The sequence below is a fragment of the Budorcas taxicolor genome, chromosome 13, assembly GCF_023091745.1.
Source record: "Budorcas taxicolor isolate Tak-1 chromosome 13, Takin1.1, whole genome shotgun sequence".
In the NCBI taxonomy this organism is placed as follows: Eukaryota; Metazoa; Chordata; class Mammalia; order Artiodactyla; family Bovidae; genus Budorcas; species Budorcas taxicolor.
In genome coordinates this window covers 34949157-34968877 of record NC_068922.1, presented here as the reverse complement: position 1 = coordinate 34968877, position 19721 = coordinate 34949157, and the positions used below count along the sequence as shown (strand labels likewise).

Genomic DNA, 19721 nt, shown 5'->3' with positions numbered 1-19721 from the left:
TTCTTTCTTGTACTGTCTCCAGGGTAAACCCGACATTTTCTGTCAGGAAGAGACCTCAGGGGCTCGCTGCTCTAAGCATCAGGCATCCAGGCTGGGCCCTCCTGATCAGATCTGGCACTTCAGCTGCCAAGCTGCTGGGGGCTCTGCCTGAACATCTGGTTTCTTGGCTTTCTTTACTGCTGGTTTAGGACCCAGTGTTCTCAGATCTCTTTCAGTCATTGCTGCTTGTCCATCAGTTTTTCAGCGTAAAAATTTTGGTTGCTCTTGTCTTTCCTGTTCTCCATCTTTAAGATTTTATGTCATTTTACTCTCATTTCCGTAGTGCTTTGGGGTAAAGGTAGATGCTGAGTTTATATCACCACCTTTACCCCAGAGCATGTGCTCTGAAGCAGCATGTAGGTGCCACCCAGAGCGGCTGAGTGTCACTGGCATGTGTGGCCTGGTAGGAGGGGTAATAGGACTTGACCTTGTCTGTAGATCGCCAGTGTTTCATACAATACTTTTAAGAAGTAAGTAATTTCCGTAGAAATGAACAGAGACAAATAGGGTGTCATAGGAGCTTCCCAGGTGGCTCAGCAATAAGGAATCCACCTGCCAGTGCAGGAGATATCCCTGATTTGGGGAGATCCCCTAGAGTAGGAAAGGGAAGCCCTCTCCAGTATTCTTGCCTGGGAAATCCCACGGACAGAGGAGCGTGGTGGGCTACAGTCCATGGGACCGCAAAGAGTTGGACACGACTGAGCGACTGAGCACGCACACATACAAGAGGGTGTCTTATATTTGAAGAGGCTGAGAATGATTTCTCTATGGCATCATGGTTCAGTGGAGCTTCCTGTCATCACATTGTCCATTGGGCAGCCACTTGTTACCTGTGGCCATCAGGCATTAGAAATATGGGTAGTGTGACTGAGGAACTGAATTTTTAATTTTAATGACTCTTATTTGTATATTAGTTTAATAGCAGAAAAACAGGAGCGAGAGTAAAAAGGGAGAAGACTTAACAGCTGAGTTGTTTCCTGGGTTTGAATGCCTTAGGGGTTTTGAGAAAACAAAACTGGCCCTGTCTTAAATCAGGGGATCGTTTTTTTTCCTTCAAGTTTTACTACTTTCTGTTAAAAACTTTTTCTGGTGAAGACCAACAGTTGTAGACACAGTCTGTTTTTTATCACTGTACATTCCTAGAAATATTCAGTACTTTAATATAGATATACTTTAATGTGGATTTACTTTTCTATTGTAAATATATTCCTGGAAAAAAGAAAAATAAGACACAGCAGCTAAAAGAGCATCAATATATATGACTGGCCTGCTGATAATTTGAAATAATAAGGCATGTGCCCAGGTCCCAGGAAAAATAAATCTAAATGCACCTGTATATAAATTCTTCAGTTGTATAACAGTGCACATAAAATTTGCTGTTAAAAAATGAGTAACATTTTCAGAATTTAGAATCAATGTTAGAATCTGGAATGATTTTTGAGTACTTAGGTCAGTAACCAGGTTGGTTAAAAAATAACCAAAACCACACCAAAAAAAGGGAGGCAGTAGTTTGAAGAAACCTTGTTTTATGAATTTCTCTCTGGCTATTGTAGATAATCATTCAAAGTCAAATATCAGCTAACATTCAGATTCTTGGTTATGTGCCTGCTGTATGCCGGACACTGTTGTTGTGGACTGGCCAGTGGGAAGAGGGAAGGTCATCACTGCCTTGGACTGGACAGTGGTCTCTCTAGTCCCAGACTGGGGTCAGGGAGTGGATAGCATGAATGCAGCCATGGTGTGGTCAGGTGCTTGCTGATGGAGCACAGGACAAAAGGCTGGGCGCCCCCTTACAGCTAGGAAAAGAGAAAGCCCTTTTAGTGGCGGTTGATTAGACTTCTAAGAGTGGGAGTTTGTTTGCCTGCATTTGTACAGTGGAAGGTGGATTAGAATGGATGAAGGATTTCATGGTGGCTGTATATTTATCCATAACTAGGGAAATGATTACATCTAAAGATGTAAATACTGTTAGGAAAGGTGAATTGTGTGAGTCCACTGTGCCATTAAATGAGTCTTACTGAATCCCAGTCACTGCAGAGGCCTGCCTCTTAGAAATTACCAGAAGTTTTTCAGAACTCTTAGAACATTCAGTTTGTATGTGTCTTGGATGAGTTATTGAAAGTAAATGCACAAAAGGGTAATAAGACTGAAAATGGAGATCTAAATTAAATATACTTGATCAAAGACAGTACCAGGATTTAAGTGGGTGAAAGATGGGAAAAGTCTACATTTTCATTTATTACTAGAAAACTGATGACCTCAGAGGATAGATTACGAATCATTGAGCATTGATGGACAGTCTGTTCACCGAAGTTCATGTAAGGTTTTTACTGTAGTATAATTGCTCGCAAATCCTTTTTAATGGAGTTTTAATCCTACTATTTATACTATATATAAAAAACCCTGACCAATAATAGGACATGTTAATCTATAGCTTTGCTTTGTGTGATTATAAATTTCTGAAGTAGGGAATATCTTTGAAATAGAATGTGAAATATTTTCCATTTCTGTTTATTTAAGATGCAGAAGATAAGTGTATAATAGAAGGCCACAACTGTACATTTGTTCGTGACTTGAATAGAATTAAACCTTCAGGAAACACAGAAACACTAGGTAGGTGTTTTCCTTTTCTTTGTTCCTTTTTGGACTGAAATAGACTTTCTTATTATCTTTCTTGTTTTATTTTCTTACAGAATTACTGTTGAAAGAATTTTTTGAGTATTTTGGAAATTTTGCATTCAATAAAAATTCCATAAATATTCGACAGGTAAGTACTATTTAATATTTGATGATTAGGTATATGGTTTTCTACTGTACTAATATTTAATGAGTGTAGTTTTCAAAGCATTCTAACAAATGTCGTTGCATGTCAACTCTTGATGATAGAGAGTAATAAAAAATTGACACCTAGTGGAGCTACATGACTTGGGCCAAGATATCATCTAGTAGACCAGTTTTTTTTCAGCATCTGTCTTTGTCAGTTTGCCATGATATCTCTGTCATCACCTACTACTAAGACTGTATCCTTCAAAATATGGAATATATTCTAAAAAGTTTTTTAGAAAGCATAATTTTATATACACTTTTATAAACCAGACTGAATTTCTGTGGAAGAAATGGAATACCTAGTCCCAAAGATCAGTTCAGTTCAGTTCAGTCGCTCAGTCGTGTCTGACTCTTTGCGACCCCATGAATCGCAGCACGCCAGGCCTCCCTGTCCATCACCAACTCCCGGAGTTCACTCAGACTCACATCCATCGAGTCCGTGATGCTGTCCAGCCATCTCATCCTCTGTCGTCCCCTTCTCCTCCTGCCCCCAGTCCCTCCCAGCATCAGAGTCTTTTCCAATGACTCAACTCTTCGCATGAGGTGGCCAAAGTACTGGAGTTTTAGCTTTAGTATCATTCCTTCCAAAGAACACCCAGGGCTAATCTCCTTTAGAATGGACTGGTTGGATCTCCTTGCAGTCCAAGGGACTCTCAAGAGTCTTCTTCAGTACCACAGTTCAAAAGCATCAATTCTTCGGCACTCAGCTTTCTTCAAGTCCAACTCTCACATCCATACATGACCACTGGAAAAACCATAGCCTTGACTAGACAGACCTTTGTTGGCAAAGTAATGTCTCTGCTTTTTAATATGCTGTCTAGGTTGCTCATAACTTTGCTTCCAAGGAGTAAGCGTCTTTTAATTTCATGGCTTCAGTCACCATCTGCAGTGATTTTGGAGCCCCCCAAAATAAAATCTGACACTTTCCACTGTTTCCCCATCTATTTCCCATGAAGTGATGGGACCAGATGCCATGATCTTCATTTTCTGAATGTTGAGCTTTAAGCCAACTTTTTCACTCTCCTCTTTCACTTTCATCAAGAGGCTTTTGAGTTCCTCTTCACTTTCTGCCATAAGGGTGGTGTCATCTGCCTATCTGACATTATTGATATTTCTCCCAGCAATCTTGATTCCAGCTTGTGCTTCTTCCAGCCCAGCGTTTCTCATGATGTACTCTGCATATAAGTTAAGTTTTAGTAATTCCCTCAATTTGAGCCCTTAAGGGTTTAATTTACTTAGGCAAGTGAATTTATGATTTTGGTTCATCTGATTAGGCGGAATGGCATTTTCCGTAAAAGAAGAACCATCAGAGCAAACTCCAAGCAGAATCTGTTTACAAGTTGGGGATACGTGAGATGGCCTCTGGGTTTATTCTGTTTAGCGTGTGGATATTTAGTTACAGCCCGTGTAAGACTGGCTTCGTAAAACACATACTCAGATATTCTTTTTTGTTGTTTTTTCAACTCTCCTTTTTTCATCCTTCCCTGACCCTTATCCTGTTCATGGAGACTTTGTTTGAAAAAGGAAAAAAATAGAGAAAAAGTGTGGGATAGAGAGGGTAAGAGACACAGAGCTCTGGAATGTAGTCGAGAAGGAAAAGGTCCTAGAACACGGGAAATGGCTTCCCCTTTATATGCCCACACTGCTCAGGGCTCAGAGACAGTGGTAGGGCAGCGCCCCTGCTGGACAGTGGCTTGAGAGGCATTAGGGGGTTCACAGCGGCTGCCCACGCTGGAGACTCCTGACTTGGTTTTGTAGTATTTATGTATGTGATATCATTTGAAAGAGGAAAAGATTATATAGATGAGTGGATCACTGATGTTCATGAGTCAGCTCTAGCTTTTGTTTTTAATTTTATGAGATTTCTCACCTGGCAGAGCCTTATTTAAGTTGAATCTTTAGGAATGTAAATAGGAAGCTTTTAATATTTTTAAATATGAATAATCCTTTGTTCCTTCTCTACCTTCCTCATTTCATACTTGTGAAACATTAATTATTATATTTAATTTAAGGCTTCTAATTTTGTGTGCTTCTATTTTGTGTGTAATAGGTATGTTTTTAGGAAGTCGCCAAAATAACTATCTTATGCCATTTTTCTTTTCCATATTTTTTTTCCTTCCCAGTTCTATTCTGTTAGATAAATGTTATGTTATTTTAAAAATACTTTTATTGGTTGACTTAGTCCAGATACCTCTCATTGGAGCAGTGACATCATCATCCATAGCTCATAAACCTAATTTATTTTTCTCTAAAGAGCACTCATAAAACTACAGTGGAAAAAGCCAGTCAGAAGTACACACACGTATATACACTAACACGTAACATGCATACATACCGAGCTCCCTTGGGGCAGAGATTCTTTACCCTATAAAGTTAGTGCTGGTGTTTTATGTGTTTTTGACATTTTATTAAACCAAACAGTTTTTATATCTGAGCCCTTAATATATTCATAACATCTTTTTCTTCCCGGTAATGATCTACAGGGAAGGGAACAGAACAAACCAGAATCTTCTCCTCTGCACATTCAGAATCCTTTTGAAACTTCTCTCAACATTAGCAAAAATGTAAGTCAAAGCCAACTGCAAAAATTTGTGGATCTGGCCAGAGAAAGTGCCTGGGTTTTACATCAAGAAGGTAAAGACCGCCCTTCGCCATCAAGTAATCAGCCTTGGGGGTTGGCAGCCCTGCTGCTACCTTCTGTAACAAATAATGTGTCTCTTTCCAAGAAGAAAAAGAAGCTTGCAAGTGAAAGAATTAAAAACTTGCTGGATTCCATAAAAAGTAGCGGTGCAGAAAATTCCACAGCCACTAATGGAAGAAGAGCAATTAGCACTCAGGCATGATGGCTGCTCATTTGTTTTCAGAACTGGTTTTATCCTGTAAGCTGGTCGCTGACTGCCTGGAAGAACTGTGTGAAGCCCTGGCAGGTCATACTTCCATCCAGTGTCTCTCTTCTCATGATCTTCCTGTTGGGCCCTTTAAATTGGTCTGAGATTCTGCGATATGTTCAGTCTGAAAGCAGTGGCACCATATGAAAATGCTAGCCATAGGAACAGGTGAAAGAAGATTAGAATGTACTTCAGATAAAATATACAAAGCAGGTGGGGAAAATCAGTCTTAGAATCAAACCATTGTTGATATCCGCATCAGTCTCTGGGTGTATATCATTTAAAGGGACTTCTAGGTATGTATGCTGCTGCTGCGTCGCTTCAGTCATGTCCGACTCTGTGCGACCCCATAGATGGCAGCCCACCAGGCTCCTCTGTCCCTGGGATTCTCCAGGCAAGAATACTGGAGTGGGTTGCCATTTCCTTCTCCAATGCATAAAAGTGAAAAGTGAAAGTGAAGTTGTGCCCGACTCTTAGTGACCCCATGGACTGCAGCCTACCAGGCTCCTCTATCCATGGGATTTTCCAGGCAAGAGTACTGGAGTGGGGTGCCATTGCCTTCTCCCTAGGTATGTATATACATAGGCAATGAATACAATAAAGTTGAGAAATTTGATAGTACTCTTTAGTTTTGTATTCTTCCAAGTATTCTTTCACATATAAATATAAACAGATTGGTATGGATTTCCAAAAACGTTCATATTTTTGAAAGAGATGAATATAGATATTTCAGTTAGTACATTCTAGATATTCTAAACTATATAAAAATATTGGTACTCTGTATTTAAAAATATTAATTAGTTTTTCTGTCTTCAAAAATAAAATCCTTTTTCTACTAGTATGTGATATTCCAATATTCCTTCAATCTCGTTTCAAAATTCCTTTCTCCCTGTAGGAAATAGATAGTATTGAAGTATGCTGCTGCTGCTAAAGTCACTTCAGTCGTGTCCAACTCTGTGCGACCCCATAGACGGCAGCCCACCAGGCTCCCCCGTCCCTGGCATTCTCCAGGCAAGAACACTGGAGTGGGTTGCCATTTCCTTCTCCAGTGCATGAAAGCGAAAAGTGAAAGTGAAGTCGCTCAGTTGTGTCGGACTCTTAGCGACCCCATGGACTGCAGCCCACCAGGCTCCTCCGTCCGTGGGATTTTCCAGGCAAGAGTACTGGAGTGGGGTGCCATTGCCTTCTCCGAGTATTGAAGTATAATTTCCTTTATAGTCCCTATAGAGTGACTGTCAGTTTATGAAGCCAATAGTATAGTGTCGGAAAACACAAACTTGAGCCAGACTGACTTCGTGGTGAATCACTGTCTCTTTGGGTCTCGTCTGTAAAATGGGGGTGATGGCAGCGCCTCCCTTGCAGTGGCTGTGGAGATTAGCTAGGCCCACAGGAAAGTGCAGGGCCACAGGCAGGCCTGGCATGTAATACCCTATTTGTAATGTTGGTGGTAGATAGTCATTATTCATGCTACTCAGAACTCGGATTTAAGAGATTGTACTGGTTTTCAAAATAGTTTCCCATCTAAATTTTAGGTCAGAAACTATGAGCCCTGCTTGAGGTCTTATGGGAAGCTCACTAATAGAACTGTCGTGAAGCAGGTAAGTTCTGTGCCCATGTGGCTAGGCGGTTCACTTTCACATCTGAAACCAACAGGCAGGCGTCAGTGTTCTCTACAAGTGGAGTCCTTAAACTAAAAGCTGTTTTTCTTTCCTTTTTTTTTTTTGGCTGCATGCAGCACAGCTTCTGGGATCTTAGTTCCCCAACCAGGGATGGAACCTGGGCCCCAGCAGTGAAAGCACTGTGTCCTAACCACTGGACTGCCAGGGAATTTTGTGTTTGTTTTTTTAATTAGGTTAGTTATGTTGGACTGGAAATGTGTGCTGAAAGTTAGAAAGAGGTTTAAAAAGCATAAATATTCAAGAGTTTTTAAATGAAAAGATTTTTTTTTTGCATTCATAAATATTTAATTGGACATTTTTCTTTTTTAGGTTGGTGTTAAGTCTAAAATGGTCATTTAAAGCACATAAAGCATTAATGTATATATGTGTTAGCATTTCTTTTTGTTTTTATAATTTATAGAATAACTTTGATGCCCTAGGTCTGTTTTACTTTTCAGAATGAGGTTTACTTATGGGATGAGTTTTAATCTACATCAGTCTTTTACATGAAGTTTTCATTCTAGTAAATAGCATAAGGACTACAAACAACTTTGTGTTTTCTCCTAAGTTCATTGTGTGTGTGTTAGTCGTTTAGTTGTGTCTAACCCTTTGTGACCCCATGGATTGTAGCCTGTCAGGTTCCTCGTCCATGGGATTCTCCAGGCAAGAATACTGGAGTGGGTTGCCATTCTGTTCTCCAGGGAATCTTCCCAACCCAGGGATCAAACCCAGGTCTCCCGCATTGCAGGCATATTCTTTGTTATTTGAGCTACCATTGATGCTAATAAGTTCATTGCATCACTTTCCAAATTTTTAAAAAATAGTTTTTAATAATCTTAGGAATAATCAGTAGTTATTTGTCATTGTCATTTCTTAAACTAATTGCAGTAATAACGAACGGTAAAGAAATTTTTTTATAAAGTTTTTCTTTTCTAGCTGTTATGAGGCTTTTAGTCACTAGCTCTCATGAACAGTGGGTTTTATTCTCTATGTGAAAGTAATTTGATAGGAGCTTACCTGGATCACATTGCTTTCAGTGTACATCATTCCTGATTTTATAGCCCACTAGTCTGATTCCTGAGTTATTACCCATTTTTAGGAAATTAGAGAATTGACCAAGCAGTCTAGGAAAACAACATATGATCTGTCTCCCTCACAACCTCCAGTCATCATAGAGAAGAGAGAATAAGACATTTGAAGTTGGACTTTCTTCCTGCTCTCGTTTAGTGGTTACCTCTTTGTTTTGCTCTAGGCTGAGAACAGAATTAGACTCTTAAGTCACCTCAGTTTCCTAGAAATTCCTTGGCCTTAGAAGTACAGCTCTATTCACTTCCCTACAGCCTGCTGCTGCCAACAGTAGGAAAATGCAACATTTACATGTATGAGTTAACACCTGCACAGTGAACACCTGCTGCAAAACCAGCAGACGAGCCGCCAAGCAGCCGCGGCTGGTCCAGGCAGCAACTCTCTTGTCCACCCTCCAGAGGTTGGTGTTAGGTGGTGAGTAGCTTGTCTTTGCTCTCAGTTCAGCCCCTTCAGGAAACACTGTAGGAGTGGAATATTCAAAATACTGTAGCAGGGAAGAAATCTTTACTGCCAGAGACGATCAGAGAAGGTTTCATCAAGTAGGACAGGGTAGGCTTTGAAGGGACCATAATCTCTGTCGACCAGAGGAGGGGCATCAGGATTATCGTTCTGGGAGCAGAAGACAGTGTGAATAGGTGTCAGGGAGATGAAAGTATGTTTGGAGAAGGGGCAGTCCAGACAGGTGGGGTAGAGTTTTTGCTGTGATGCTCAGAGTCAAGGTTTAGCGAGATTGTGAAGGACAGCCTGTGGCAAGTTAGAAAGTTGAGTATATTTTCAGTGGTAAAGCATTGAAGGTTTTTGTGTATGAGAGAAATAAACATTAATCAGTTGCTTTTTTAGGTGATTAATCTGTTAATAAGTATAGTTCTCAAGTGCCGCTCCTTTTTTCTTAGCAAATTTGAGTACCTGAGGTCCCGTTATTAAGTTAGATAAAATTTGGTTGTTAAATTTTTCACACAGGTCCAGAAGCTGACTCTCATACACATAGCAAGAGTATTTCACAAGAAAGTTAAGACTAAGTGGTTTAAAGCTATCACCAGGAAATATCATCAGGTCATGACATATGATTTTATGTAAAGCCTTACTAATGAGAAATTCTTTGCAGTATATACTTGGGAAGGAATGAAAACATGACCAGAAATCACTTTTCACCTTAGGATGATGTTGGAAAATTTATTTTAAATACTTGAAAGGCTTATTTTAGTTTCCATGCTGAGCTCAATTACTTGTGGATACATACTCCAATGAGTATAAACATTACAGTGTTCCTCTGGAATTCCCATGGAGCAACTCCCAGAAAATGTCTATTTTAGATGGAATCTTTAAACTGAAATATCTATGACACAGGATATATAAATCAACACAAATTATTTTTAAAATACACTATATTTTAAATGTGATCCCTTATGTTATCTGTGTGTATGTGTATTCCCTCATCTTTAAGTACTCAGTGGAGTCAAAACTAGACTAAAGACAGTAGATGAATACATTTAAACTTTTTTTTTCTACAGCAAAATTTCTAATCTTTTAGGATACGGTGCCAAGATATTTTTAAAAGAGTATTGGAAAGATGGGACCTGAAACAGTAATCGTTACACCGTGAAGAATATGTAGTATGGTAAAATACTTAATTTGGAATAGACCAAGTCTAAATGAAAAATACAAGTTGTAAATTATCTTTTCTGGGTGTGTTTTGAAGTATGACACAGTGAAAACTTGCTGTAATGGATGCTGTGAAATAAAATGGAGCAAATTAATGAAAGATTACAAATTAAGCCAGTGTTATATTCTGTGCCACCAGAATTCATTAACGTGTCAGGTACAGTGGAAGTCATCCATTTTGAAACATCCTATTGCACAGTTCAGTTACTTGGCTTAGGTTAATGTAGCTTAATGATGAGGATTTTAATTACTCTTCACTTAACTTACACATGGACTTGGAGAGTGTATGAAATAACATTAATATCATCTTTTTATCTCAAAAACTGAGTAAAAGATAGATTATAAAGCTGGCTGATGCCTTACAATGAATTTCTAAATTTAAAAACTGATTTTTTTTTTCATTCCATGTAACATATGTAAAGAATCCACCTTGCAATGCAGGAGACGTGGTTTGATCCCTGGGTTGGGATGATCCCCTGGGGAAGGGAAAGGCTAAAGGGCTTTCCTCATAGCTCAATTGGTAAAGAATCCGCCTGCAATGCAGGAGATCTTGGTTCAATTCCTGGGTCAGGAAGATCCCCTGGAGAAGGGATAGACTACACTCCAGTATTCTTGGGCTTCCCTTGTGACTCAGCTGGTAAATAATCCACCCGCGATGCAGGAGACCTGGGTTCAATCCCTGAGTTGGGAAGATCCCCTGGAGAAGGGGAAAGGCTACCCACTCCAGTATTCTGGCCTGGAGAATTCCATGGACTGTATGGTCCATGGGATCGCAAAGAGTCAGACACTACTGAGAGACTTTCAAAATGTGTATTACAGTTCTACTGGTGGCTCAGAGGTTAAAGTGTCTGCCTGGAATGCGGGAGACCCGGGTTCGATCCCTGGGTTGGGAAGATCCCCTGGAGAAGGAAATGGCAACCCACTCCAGTACTCTTGCCTGGAGAATCCCATGGAGGGAGGAGCCTGGTAGGCTACAGTCCATGGGGTCGCAAAGAGTCGGACACGACTAGCGACTTTACTTACTTACTTACAGGTACACATATCAGTATAAAACTGGCACAAGTTTCCCCTTGCTTTTCTTTTTTAGCAGTTAATTTGGTGATTTTAGAAGGGTTGTTTGTGTATGATTTATGTGAAAATGTTCCCTTTCCCCAGGTTCTCTGGTTAAGCCTACAGTAAGCATCTTTGAAGTTTCCCTGCTTCATTTCTTGGCATTACTGGTTATAAAGCTTGGTTACCAGGACTGAGTGGTCTCCTTCAGCTTTATATCACTGAATTTTTAAAAAGAGACTTACAACATTTCTTGCATATTTTATATTTTTATTTGATCAAAATATTTTTATAGTTTGGTTTCTTTGCTAAAGAAGTGATGACTGAAAATAACAATGAGCAGTGGCACTTCACTTACCTGTTATTAAGTGATAAGATGGGTTTGAAGAAATATATTTTTTCCATATGTCACTGATTTCCAGAGTTTCGTGCTCACTTCTGGCTACAGGACTATCAGATCATTATTTTAGTCCCCCCTCTAAAACTTTATCGTGGTTGGTGTGCTGGACTTTGTGCTTTACCTCCAATTTGACCTGTTTTAAATTAAAATTATTTTCTTCCTTAAAATTGGCTAGCTTCATTATTTTCTTATTTCTGTTGTTGGTACCATTGTTCTCTACCACCATAGCTCAAACTCAGATCCTTTGGACCCTTTCTTTTTTTGCACTTTGTTTTATTAACTTTATTTCTGTTATGATCCGCTTAGTTTATGTCATAACCTCTCTTCTAATTTAATGATCTACTAGCTAGTTTCCCAACCCGATGTTTTCCTTCTTTTGTGTACCCATGTAAACAGCTGTCAGTTTTCAAAGGAATAGGAGGCCAGAAAGTCCATTTTACAGTAAGTTAATATTAAGTTATATGTGTTTATTTATTGTAACTCTAAAGTTACCTTGGAATTTTACAGAGCTTTAAGGTCATTCTATCTATGAGGTATACAAAATAGATACTGGTTGAAAATTCTAATTAGTAAAAAGCACTGGCTTCTTCTGTAACCTCAGAATATATTCTCTTTATAAACTCCACTGATTTCTTTTTTAATTTATTTATTTTAATTGGAGGCTAATTACTTTACAATATTGTATTGGTTTTGCCATACATCAACATGAATCTGCCACAAGTGTACACGTGTTCCCAATCCTGAACCCCACTCCTACCTCCCTCCCCATCCCGTCCCTCTGGGTCATCCTAGTGCTCCAGCCCCAAGCATCCTGTATTCTGCATTGAACCTGGACTGGCAATTCGTTTTCTTATATGATATCATGCATGTTTCAATGCCATTCTCCCAAATCATCCCACCCTCCCGCTCTCCCACAGAGTCCAAAAGACTGTTCTAGACATCTGTGACTCTTTTGCTGTCTCGCATACAGGATTATCGTTACCATCTTTCTAAATTCCATATATATGCATTAGTATACTATGTTGGTGTTTTTCTTTCTGGCTTACTTCTCTCTGTATAATAGGCTCCAGTTTCATCCACCTCATTAGAACTGATTCAAATGTATTTTTAATGACTGAGTAATACTCCATTGTGTATATGTACCATGGCTTTCTTATCCATTCATCTGCCAGTGGACATCTAGGTTGCTTCCATGTCCTGGCTATTATAAACAGTGCTGCGATGAACATGGGGGTACATGTGTCTCTTTCAGTTCTGGTTTCCTTGGTGTGTATGCCCAGCAGTGAGATTGCTGGGTCATAAGGTAGTTCTATTTCCAGTTTTTTTAAGGAATCTCCACACTGTTCTCTATAGTGGCTGTACTAGTTTGCATTCCCACCAACAGTGTAAGAGGGTTCCCTTTTCTCTACACCCTCTCCAGCATTTATTGCTTGTAGACTTTTGGATCGCAGCCATTCTGACTGATGTGAAATGGTACCTCATTATGGTTTTGATTTGCATTTCTCTGATGATGAGTGATGTTGAGCATCTTTTCATGTGTTTGTTAGCCATCTGTATGTCTTCTTTGGAAAAAAGTCTATTTAGTTCTTCGGCCCATTTTTTGATTGGGTCGTTTATTTTTCTGGAATTGAGCTGCAGGAGTTGCTTGTATATTTTTGAGATTAGTTGTTTGTCAGTTGCTTCATTTGCTATTATTTTCTCCCATTCTGAAGGCTGTCTTTTCACCTTGCTTATAGTTTGCTTTGTTGTGCAGAAGCTTTTAAGTTTAATTAAGTCCCATTTGTTTATTTTTGGTTTTATTTCCAATATTCTTGGAGGTGGGTCATAGAGGATCCTGCTGTGATGTATGTCGGAGAGTGTTTTGCCTATGTTGTCCTCTAGGAGTTTTATAGTTTCTGGTCTTACGGTTAGATCTTTAATCGGTTTTGAGTTGATTTTTGTGTATGGTGTTAGAAAGTGTTCTAGTTTCATTCTTTTACAAGTGGTTGACCAGTTTTCCCAGCACCACTTGTTAAAGAGATTGTCTTTAATCCATTGTGTATTCTTGCCTCCTTTGTCAAAGATAAAGTGTCCACATGTGTGTGGATTTATCTCTGGGCTTTCTATTTTGTTCCATTGATCTATATTTCTGTCTTTGTGCCAGTACCATACTGTCTTGATGACTGTGGCTTTGTAGTAGAGCCTGAAGTCAGGCAGGTTGATTCCTCCTGTTCCATTCTTCTTTCTCAAGATTGCTTTGGCTATTCGAGGTTTTTTGTATTTCCATACAAATTGTGAAATTACTTGTTCTAGCTCTGTGAAAAATACTGTTGGTAGCTTGATTGGGATTGCACTGAATCTATAAATTGTTTTGGGTAGTATACTCATTTTCACTATATTAATTCTTCCGATCCATGAACATGGTATATTTCTCCATCTATTAGTGTCCTCTTTGATTTCTTTCACCAGTGTTTTATAGTTTTCTATATATAGGCCTTTAGTTCTTTAGGTAGATATATTCCTAAGTATTTTATTCTTTTCGTTGCAATGGTGAATGGAATTGTTTCCTTAATTTCTCTTTCTATTTTCTCATTATTAGTGTACAGGAATGCAAGGGATTTCTGTGTGTTGATTTTATATCCTGCAACTTTACTATATTCATTGATTAGCTCTAGTAATTTTCTGGAGAAATCTTTAGGGTTTTCTATGTAGAGGATCATGTCATCTGCAAACAGTGAGAGTTTTACTTCTTTTCCAATTTGGATTCCTTTTGTTTCTTTTTCTGCTCTGATTGCTGTGGCCAAAACTTCCAAAACCATGTTGAATAGTAATGGTGAAAGTGGGTACCCTTGTCTTGTTCCTGACTTTAGGGGAAATGCTTTCAATTTTTCACCATTGAGGATAATGTTTGCTGTGGGTTTGTCATATATAGCTTTTATTATGTTGAGGTATGTTCCTTCTATTCCTGCTTTCTGGAGAGTTTTTTTTATCACAAATGGATGTCGAATTTTGTCAAAGGCTTTCTCTGCATCTATTGAGATAATCATATGTTTTTTATTTTTCAATTTGTTAATGTGGTGTATTACATTGATTGACTTGCAGATATTGAAGAATCCTTGCATCCCTGGGATAAAGCCCACTTGGTCATGGTGTATGATCTTTTTAATGTGTTGTTGGATTCTGATTGCTAGGATTTTGTTAAGCATTTTTGCATCTATGTTCATCAGTGATATTGGCCTGTAGTTTTCTCTTTTTGTGGCATCTTTGTCAGGTTTTGGTATTAGGGTGATGGTGGCCTCATAGAATGAGTTTGGAAGTTTACCTTCCTCTGCAATTTTCTGGAAGAGTTTGAGTAGGATAGGTGTTATAAACTCCACTGATTTTAAAGTTTTCAAACTTCTCTGCTTGTGACACTTAATCCCAGAATACTGGTATAATGGAGTTATTCATTCAGTAAACATTTACCCATGATTGCTCTGTGCCAGACACTCAAAATTGAGATATACCTAGAGATGAAAGGTTTGAATTCCTAGAAAAATGATTTTTGTTCTTGGATAGAAAGGCTTAATATAAGGGTAACAGTTTTGCCTACATATCGGTTAATGATGATGCAGTCAATTAAAATTCCATAAGGATATTTAAAAGAAACTTAGAAGTCATTGAAAGTGTATGAGTAAGGATATACAAAAGTCACTAAAAGAAATAATTTTTTTTTATTTTGACAAATGACATGAAAATATGAAGTAACATAATTCAAACAGAGTATTTCTGGTTTGAGATAGACAAACCAATAGAACAGTCCAGAAATATATTCAAGATATATGTGGGGATTTATAGTGGTATGATAAAGGTCAACATTTCAGGTCAATAGAAAGATGGAGTATTCAGTAAATCCTGTTGGGACAACTGGTGTGTGCTTAATCACTTCAGTCGTATCGGAGTGTTTGCAACCCCATGGACTTGTAGCCCACCAGGCTCCTCTGTCCATGGAATTCTCCAGGCAAGAATATACTGGAGTGGGTAGCCATTCCCTTCTCCAAGGGATCTTCCTCACCCAGGGATCAAACCTGCATCTCCTGCATTGCAGATTCTTTACCATCTGAGCTGCCAGGGACAATTGGTAGCTACTGGGAGGAAAAAAAAAACAATTTGGTCCCAGTCTCACTCTTATACCCAAATAAATTCCAAGTGGGTCAGAATTCAAATGTGAAAGGGGAGAAGTGAAACCATAAAGTACTACACAGATCCTGGATGAATATTATGAACTTCAAGTAGAAAGGGGTGCCTTTTCAAATATGACATGAATTTATAAAAGAATATATTGATAAATTTGACTACTTTAAAATGAGAATCCATGCCACATGACAGCTGTAAACAAAATTCTGATACTGTAGAAAAGGGCTATTTTTTCTAATAATAAGCTCCACAGATGTTTAAGTAATAGGCAAAGGAAAAGATACAGAAGCAATTGAAATGGACAAGTAATAAAGATGGTCAAGCTTACTGATAATTATGTAAAACTTTATTATTATGGAGAATTTTGAACACAGAAATAAACTGAAAAGTATAATCAGTTCAGTTCAGTCGCTCAATCGTGTCTGACTTTGCGACCCCATGAACCGCAGCACACCAGGCCTCCCTGTCCATCACCAATTCCCAGAGTCCACCCAAACCCATGTCCATTGTATCAGTGATGCCATCCAACCATCTCGTCCTCTGTCGTCCCCTTCTCCTCCTGCCCTCAATCTTTCCCAGCATCAGGGTCTTTTCAAATGAGTCAGCTCTCCACATCAGGTGGCCAAAGTATTGGAGTTTCAGCTTCAACATCAGTCCCTCCAATGAACACCCAGGACTGATCTTTAGGATGGACTGGTTGGATCTCCTTGCAGTCCAAGGGACTCTCAAGAGTCTTCTCCAATACCACAGTTCAAAAGCATCAATTCTTCTGTGCTTAGCTTTCTTTATAGTCCAATTCTCACATCCATCCATGACTACTGGAAAAACCATAGCCTTGACTAGATGGACCTTTTTTGCATAAATCCGTCATCTGTTTCAGTAATTAACTCACGGCAAATTTGCTTTAATGTATAACCCCATTTATTTACCCAATGGGTATTATTTTAAGCCTATTTCAGTCATTCTGTCATTTTATCAGTTACCACCAAAAGGTAACTTTATTATCAAACCTAAGTAGAACAAACAAAAACAATAAATCTCTCATATCTTCATACCCACTTAGAGTTGAAGTTTCCAATTGTCTTTATGGATATCACAGCTGTCTTTTTTCCCAAGAATATTTTAATCAGGATCCAGTTACAATCCCTTCTCAGTGATTGGTTGACTTGTTTCCAAAGTCTTTAATTCTTAGGTTTCTGCTTCATTTTTCTTTTTCTCTTGTGATTTATTGGAGATATGGGATTGTCTGTCATAGGGAGTTTTCTCAAACATGAACAGTGCTGATTTTGTTGGCGCATATGATTCTAAGCTGTGTAGTTGTTCAGCATTACTAAATGATGTAAAAATATTTTTTATCAGTTTCAGAAAACTTTCAATCTTTTTTTTCTATCTTTCATGTCTTCATTCTGCGTGTTTCTAACCTATATTATGGCTCATCAACTTTTTTCTTTAGCTGTGTCTAATCTTTTAAACCCATTCATTCAATTCTGAATTCCAATTGAGTTTTTTTCCCCCCAGTTCTGGAATTTCAAATTATTTTTTCTGATTTTCTGTCAGAATTCTTAGTCTCCTCTTCGATTTTCCTATGAAGTCTGCCTGATGACTCAGTTACCTGGTCTGCTCTGTGACTCGTGGTGCTGACTCCCTCCTAGGCTGCCTGACTGGTGGTGTTTTGTGTGTGGAAAACAGATGAGGGAGGGCACTGTTGATCTTCTTTCAGAATGGGTTTATCGTTGTTTCTGGAAGGTGGGTGGGGGCACTTAGGATCCTGGATCTCCGTGATCCAGAAAGGGCTTGAGATTTGAAGTTAGGTTCAGTTCCATATTCTAGCATCACCCAAAGCCAGGAGCGCTCAGCAGGGCCCTTCTTCTTGGGCGGCCCTGAGCTCCAGTTCTTGTTCCCTTTTCCAGCCATCCTTCTGAAAGTCCTGCTCAGCTCTGATCACCTTGTCGGCAGATGTCTCCATGGGGAAAGCAGTCCCATGTGGTAGGCTCACCTCTGTAGATTTGCATGGCCATGGTCCTTAGGCTTTCACTGCCTTGTTAGCATTTGGATGCTTTCAAGCTGCTGCCATTTGTCTTGCCCAGCTGCAGAGCCGTTTTCAGTGAGAACTGGTATGTACCACTCAGGCTGCCATTACTGGAAGCCACTGAGTTCTTTTGACTCCAGCTTCTGGTCCTATATGTATGTATAAACATTTTTAGCTTTATAGGGATGATGTATACTGTTCATACAGTTTACTTCCTTGTAAGGGGCTTTCACATGTCTCATTTGCCAACAAGCCTTGAGTCGTGCAGATGCCTGGCCAGATTGAAAGCCTAGTTCACCACTGAGGAAACAGGTATTACAGATGTTGTTTGTGCTCTGCTTCAGAAGTCAGAAATTGCCAGCTTTTATTTCTGAATTGTGATATCCTCACAGAGGATTTTGTCCATGCCAGTTCAGAATTTAAATTTATGCCATGTGTGAATGAGTGGCAAAGCGCCCAAATGAGAATGGGGAAAATATCTTCTTTTTCCAGCCATATTCAGATACCTCAAACAACCATGAAATACAATTTTTCTTCCAGTTTTCCAAAATATTTATCTGGGTTGAGACCAAGAATGAAAGCATTTTAGGCCAAAATGCTCCTTGGAAATATTATGATTTATAAGAGAGTTCTCTTTTCAATTTTAGGCGTATGTTATTAGGTATCTTATTTATGAACACAAAATTTTAGTGCATTTTTGCATCAGTGAAATACTTCTGTTTCTTTTCTAATATTTAACTTTCATATTTATAGATTTCTGCTAAATTATCAGCTTATATTTGTTTAGGTAATAGATATATAGCAATTAAAAATAGCCATCCTTATTTTGTTAGTTTTCAGCTTATGTTGATAATTTGCTACATGTATTCTAGCTCTGCTATATTGCCAGAAACCTTAATTCAAGTCTCTAAATATTTCATAATGCCATTTTAAAAACTGAAATTATTTGATGTTTTTATCTTGATTGCTCTGAACAAAGCCAGTTCTTCAAACTTCTCCTTGATGCTTCAGTAAAAATTGCATTAAGTGGTATTTGAATTGAAATGCGGTTTAAAACGTTTCTTAATTCTTAAGCCCTCTGTGGTTCCCATTTTCTAAGCAATATTAGCTATATTTGATCTGCATGAAGAAAGCCTTGAGTATGATTAAATAATGTGCAGTACCGTCCTGGAATAAATTTTATTCATAGATTAATAAAATATGTGCAGCATGATTTAGGAGAAAATATTTTAGGCCATTAGATTTAGTTACATAAGCTACCGTCTGTTTTAAATTCTGTGCAATGAAATCTGTTTCGCTTTAAAAATAAAAGTTCATTACACTGGGAAATGTGGAGTATTTGTTTTCCAAGACCATCAAAAGCATACCCAATCACACATTTAGGAAAATTTTGAAATACTAGTTTTAGTGTATCAGTTTAGTGGCATTTGTTATGATTATCGAATTTGTTATCTGTGCTTCAAAGCACTGGATGTTTGATTTGGTCGCGTTTCTTATAGTACATTGGTTCCAATACAGTTCTTTTTTCTGATATGAAATAAGTACAAGACCTACAATTAAGAGCCAATTTCTTATCAAAAGTCATGGATGCCAGAGAGTGGATAATACATTGAAAGTGCTGGAAGGAAAAGTCCTATCAAACAAGAATGCTGTAGCTGGGACTTTCCTGGTGACCCAGTGGATAAGAATCCGCCTACTAGTGCAAGGGACACGGGTTCCATCCTTGTTCCAGGAGGATCCCACATTGCTGTGGAGCAACTAAGCTGTTAGGCCCCAACTACTGAGGCTGCGCCACAACTGCTGAGCGCATGTGCTGTAACTGCTGAAGCCCATGTGCCTAGAGCCTGTTCTCTACAGCAAAGGTCACTGCGATGAGAAGTCCATGTACCACAGCTAGAGAACAGTCCCCTCTCACTGCAACTAGAGAA

At 38.8% G+C, this 19721-nt stretch overlaps 1 protein-coding gene across 1 annotated transcript in view; it reads left to right on the top strand.

The window, feature by feature from the left end:
• Positions 1 to 6392, top strand: part of MTPAP (mitochondrial poly(A) polymerase) — a 28047-nt gene extending 21655 nt beyond the window's left edge. Inside the window, exons 7-9 of the mRNA XM_052650970.1 lie at positions 2560 to 2652; positions 2733 to 2806; positions 5349 to 6392. Coding sequence (XP_052506930.1) covers positions 2560 to 2652; positions 2733 to 2806; positions 5349 to 5708 — 527 coding nt within the window. The 3' untranslated portion in view covers positions 5709 to 6392. The remainder of the gene's footprint in view (positions 1 to 2559; positions 2653 to 2732; positions 2807 to 5348) is intronic.
• The last annotated feature ends 13329 nt before the right edge of the window (positions 6393 to 19721 follow it).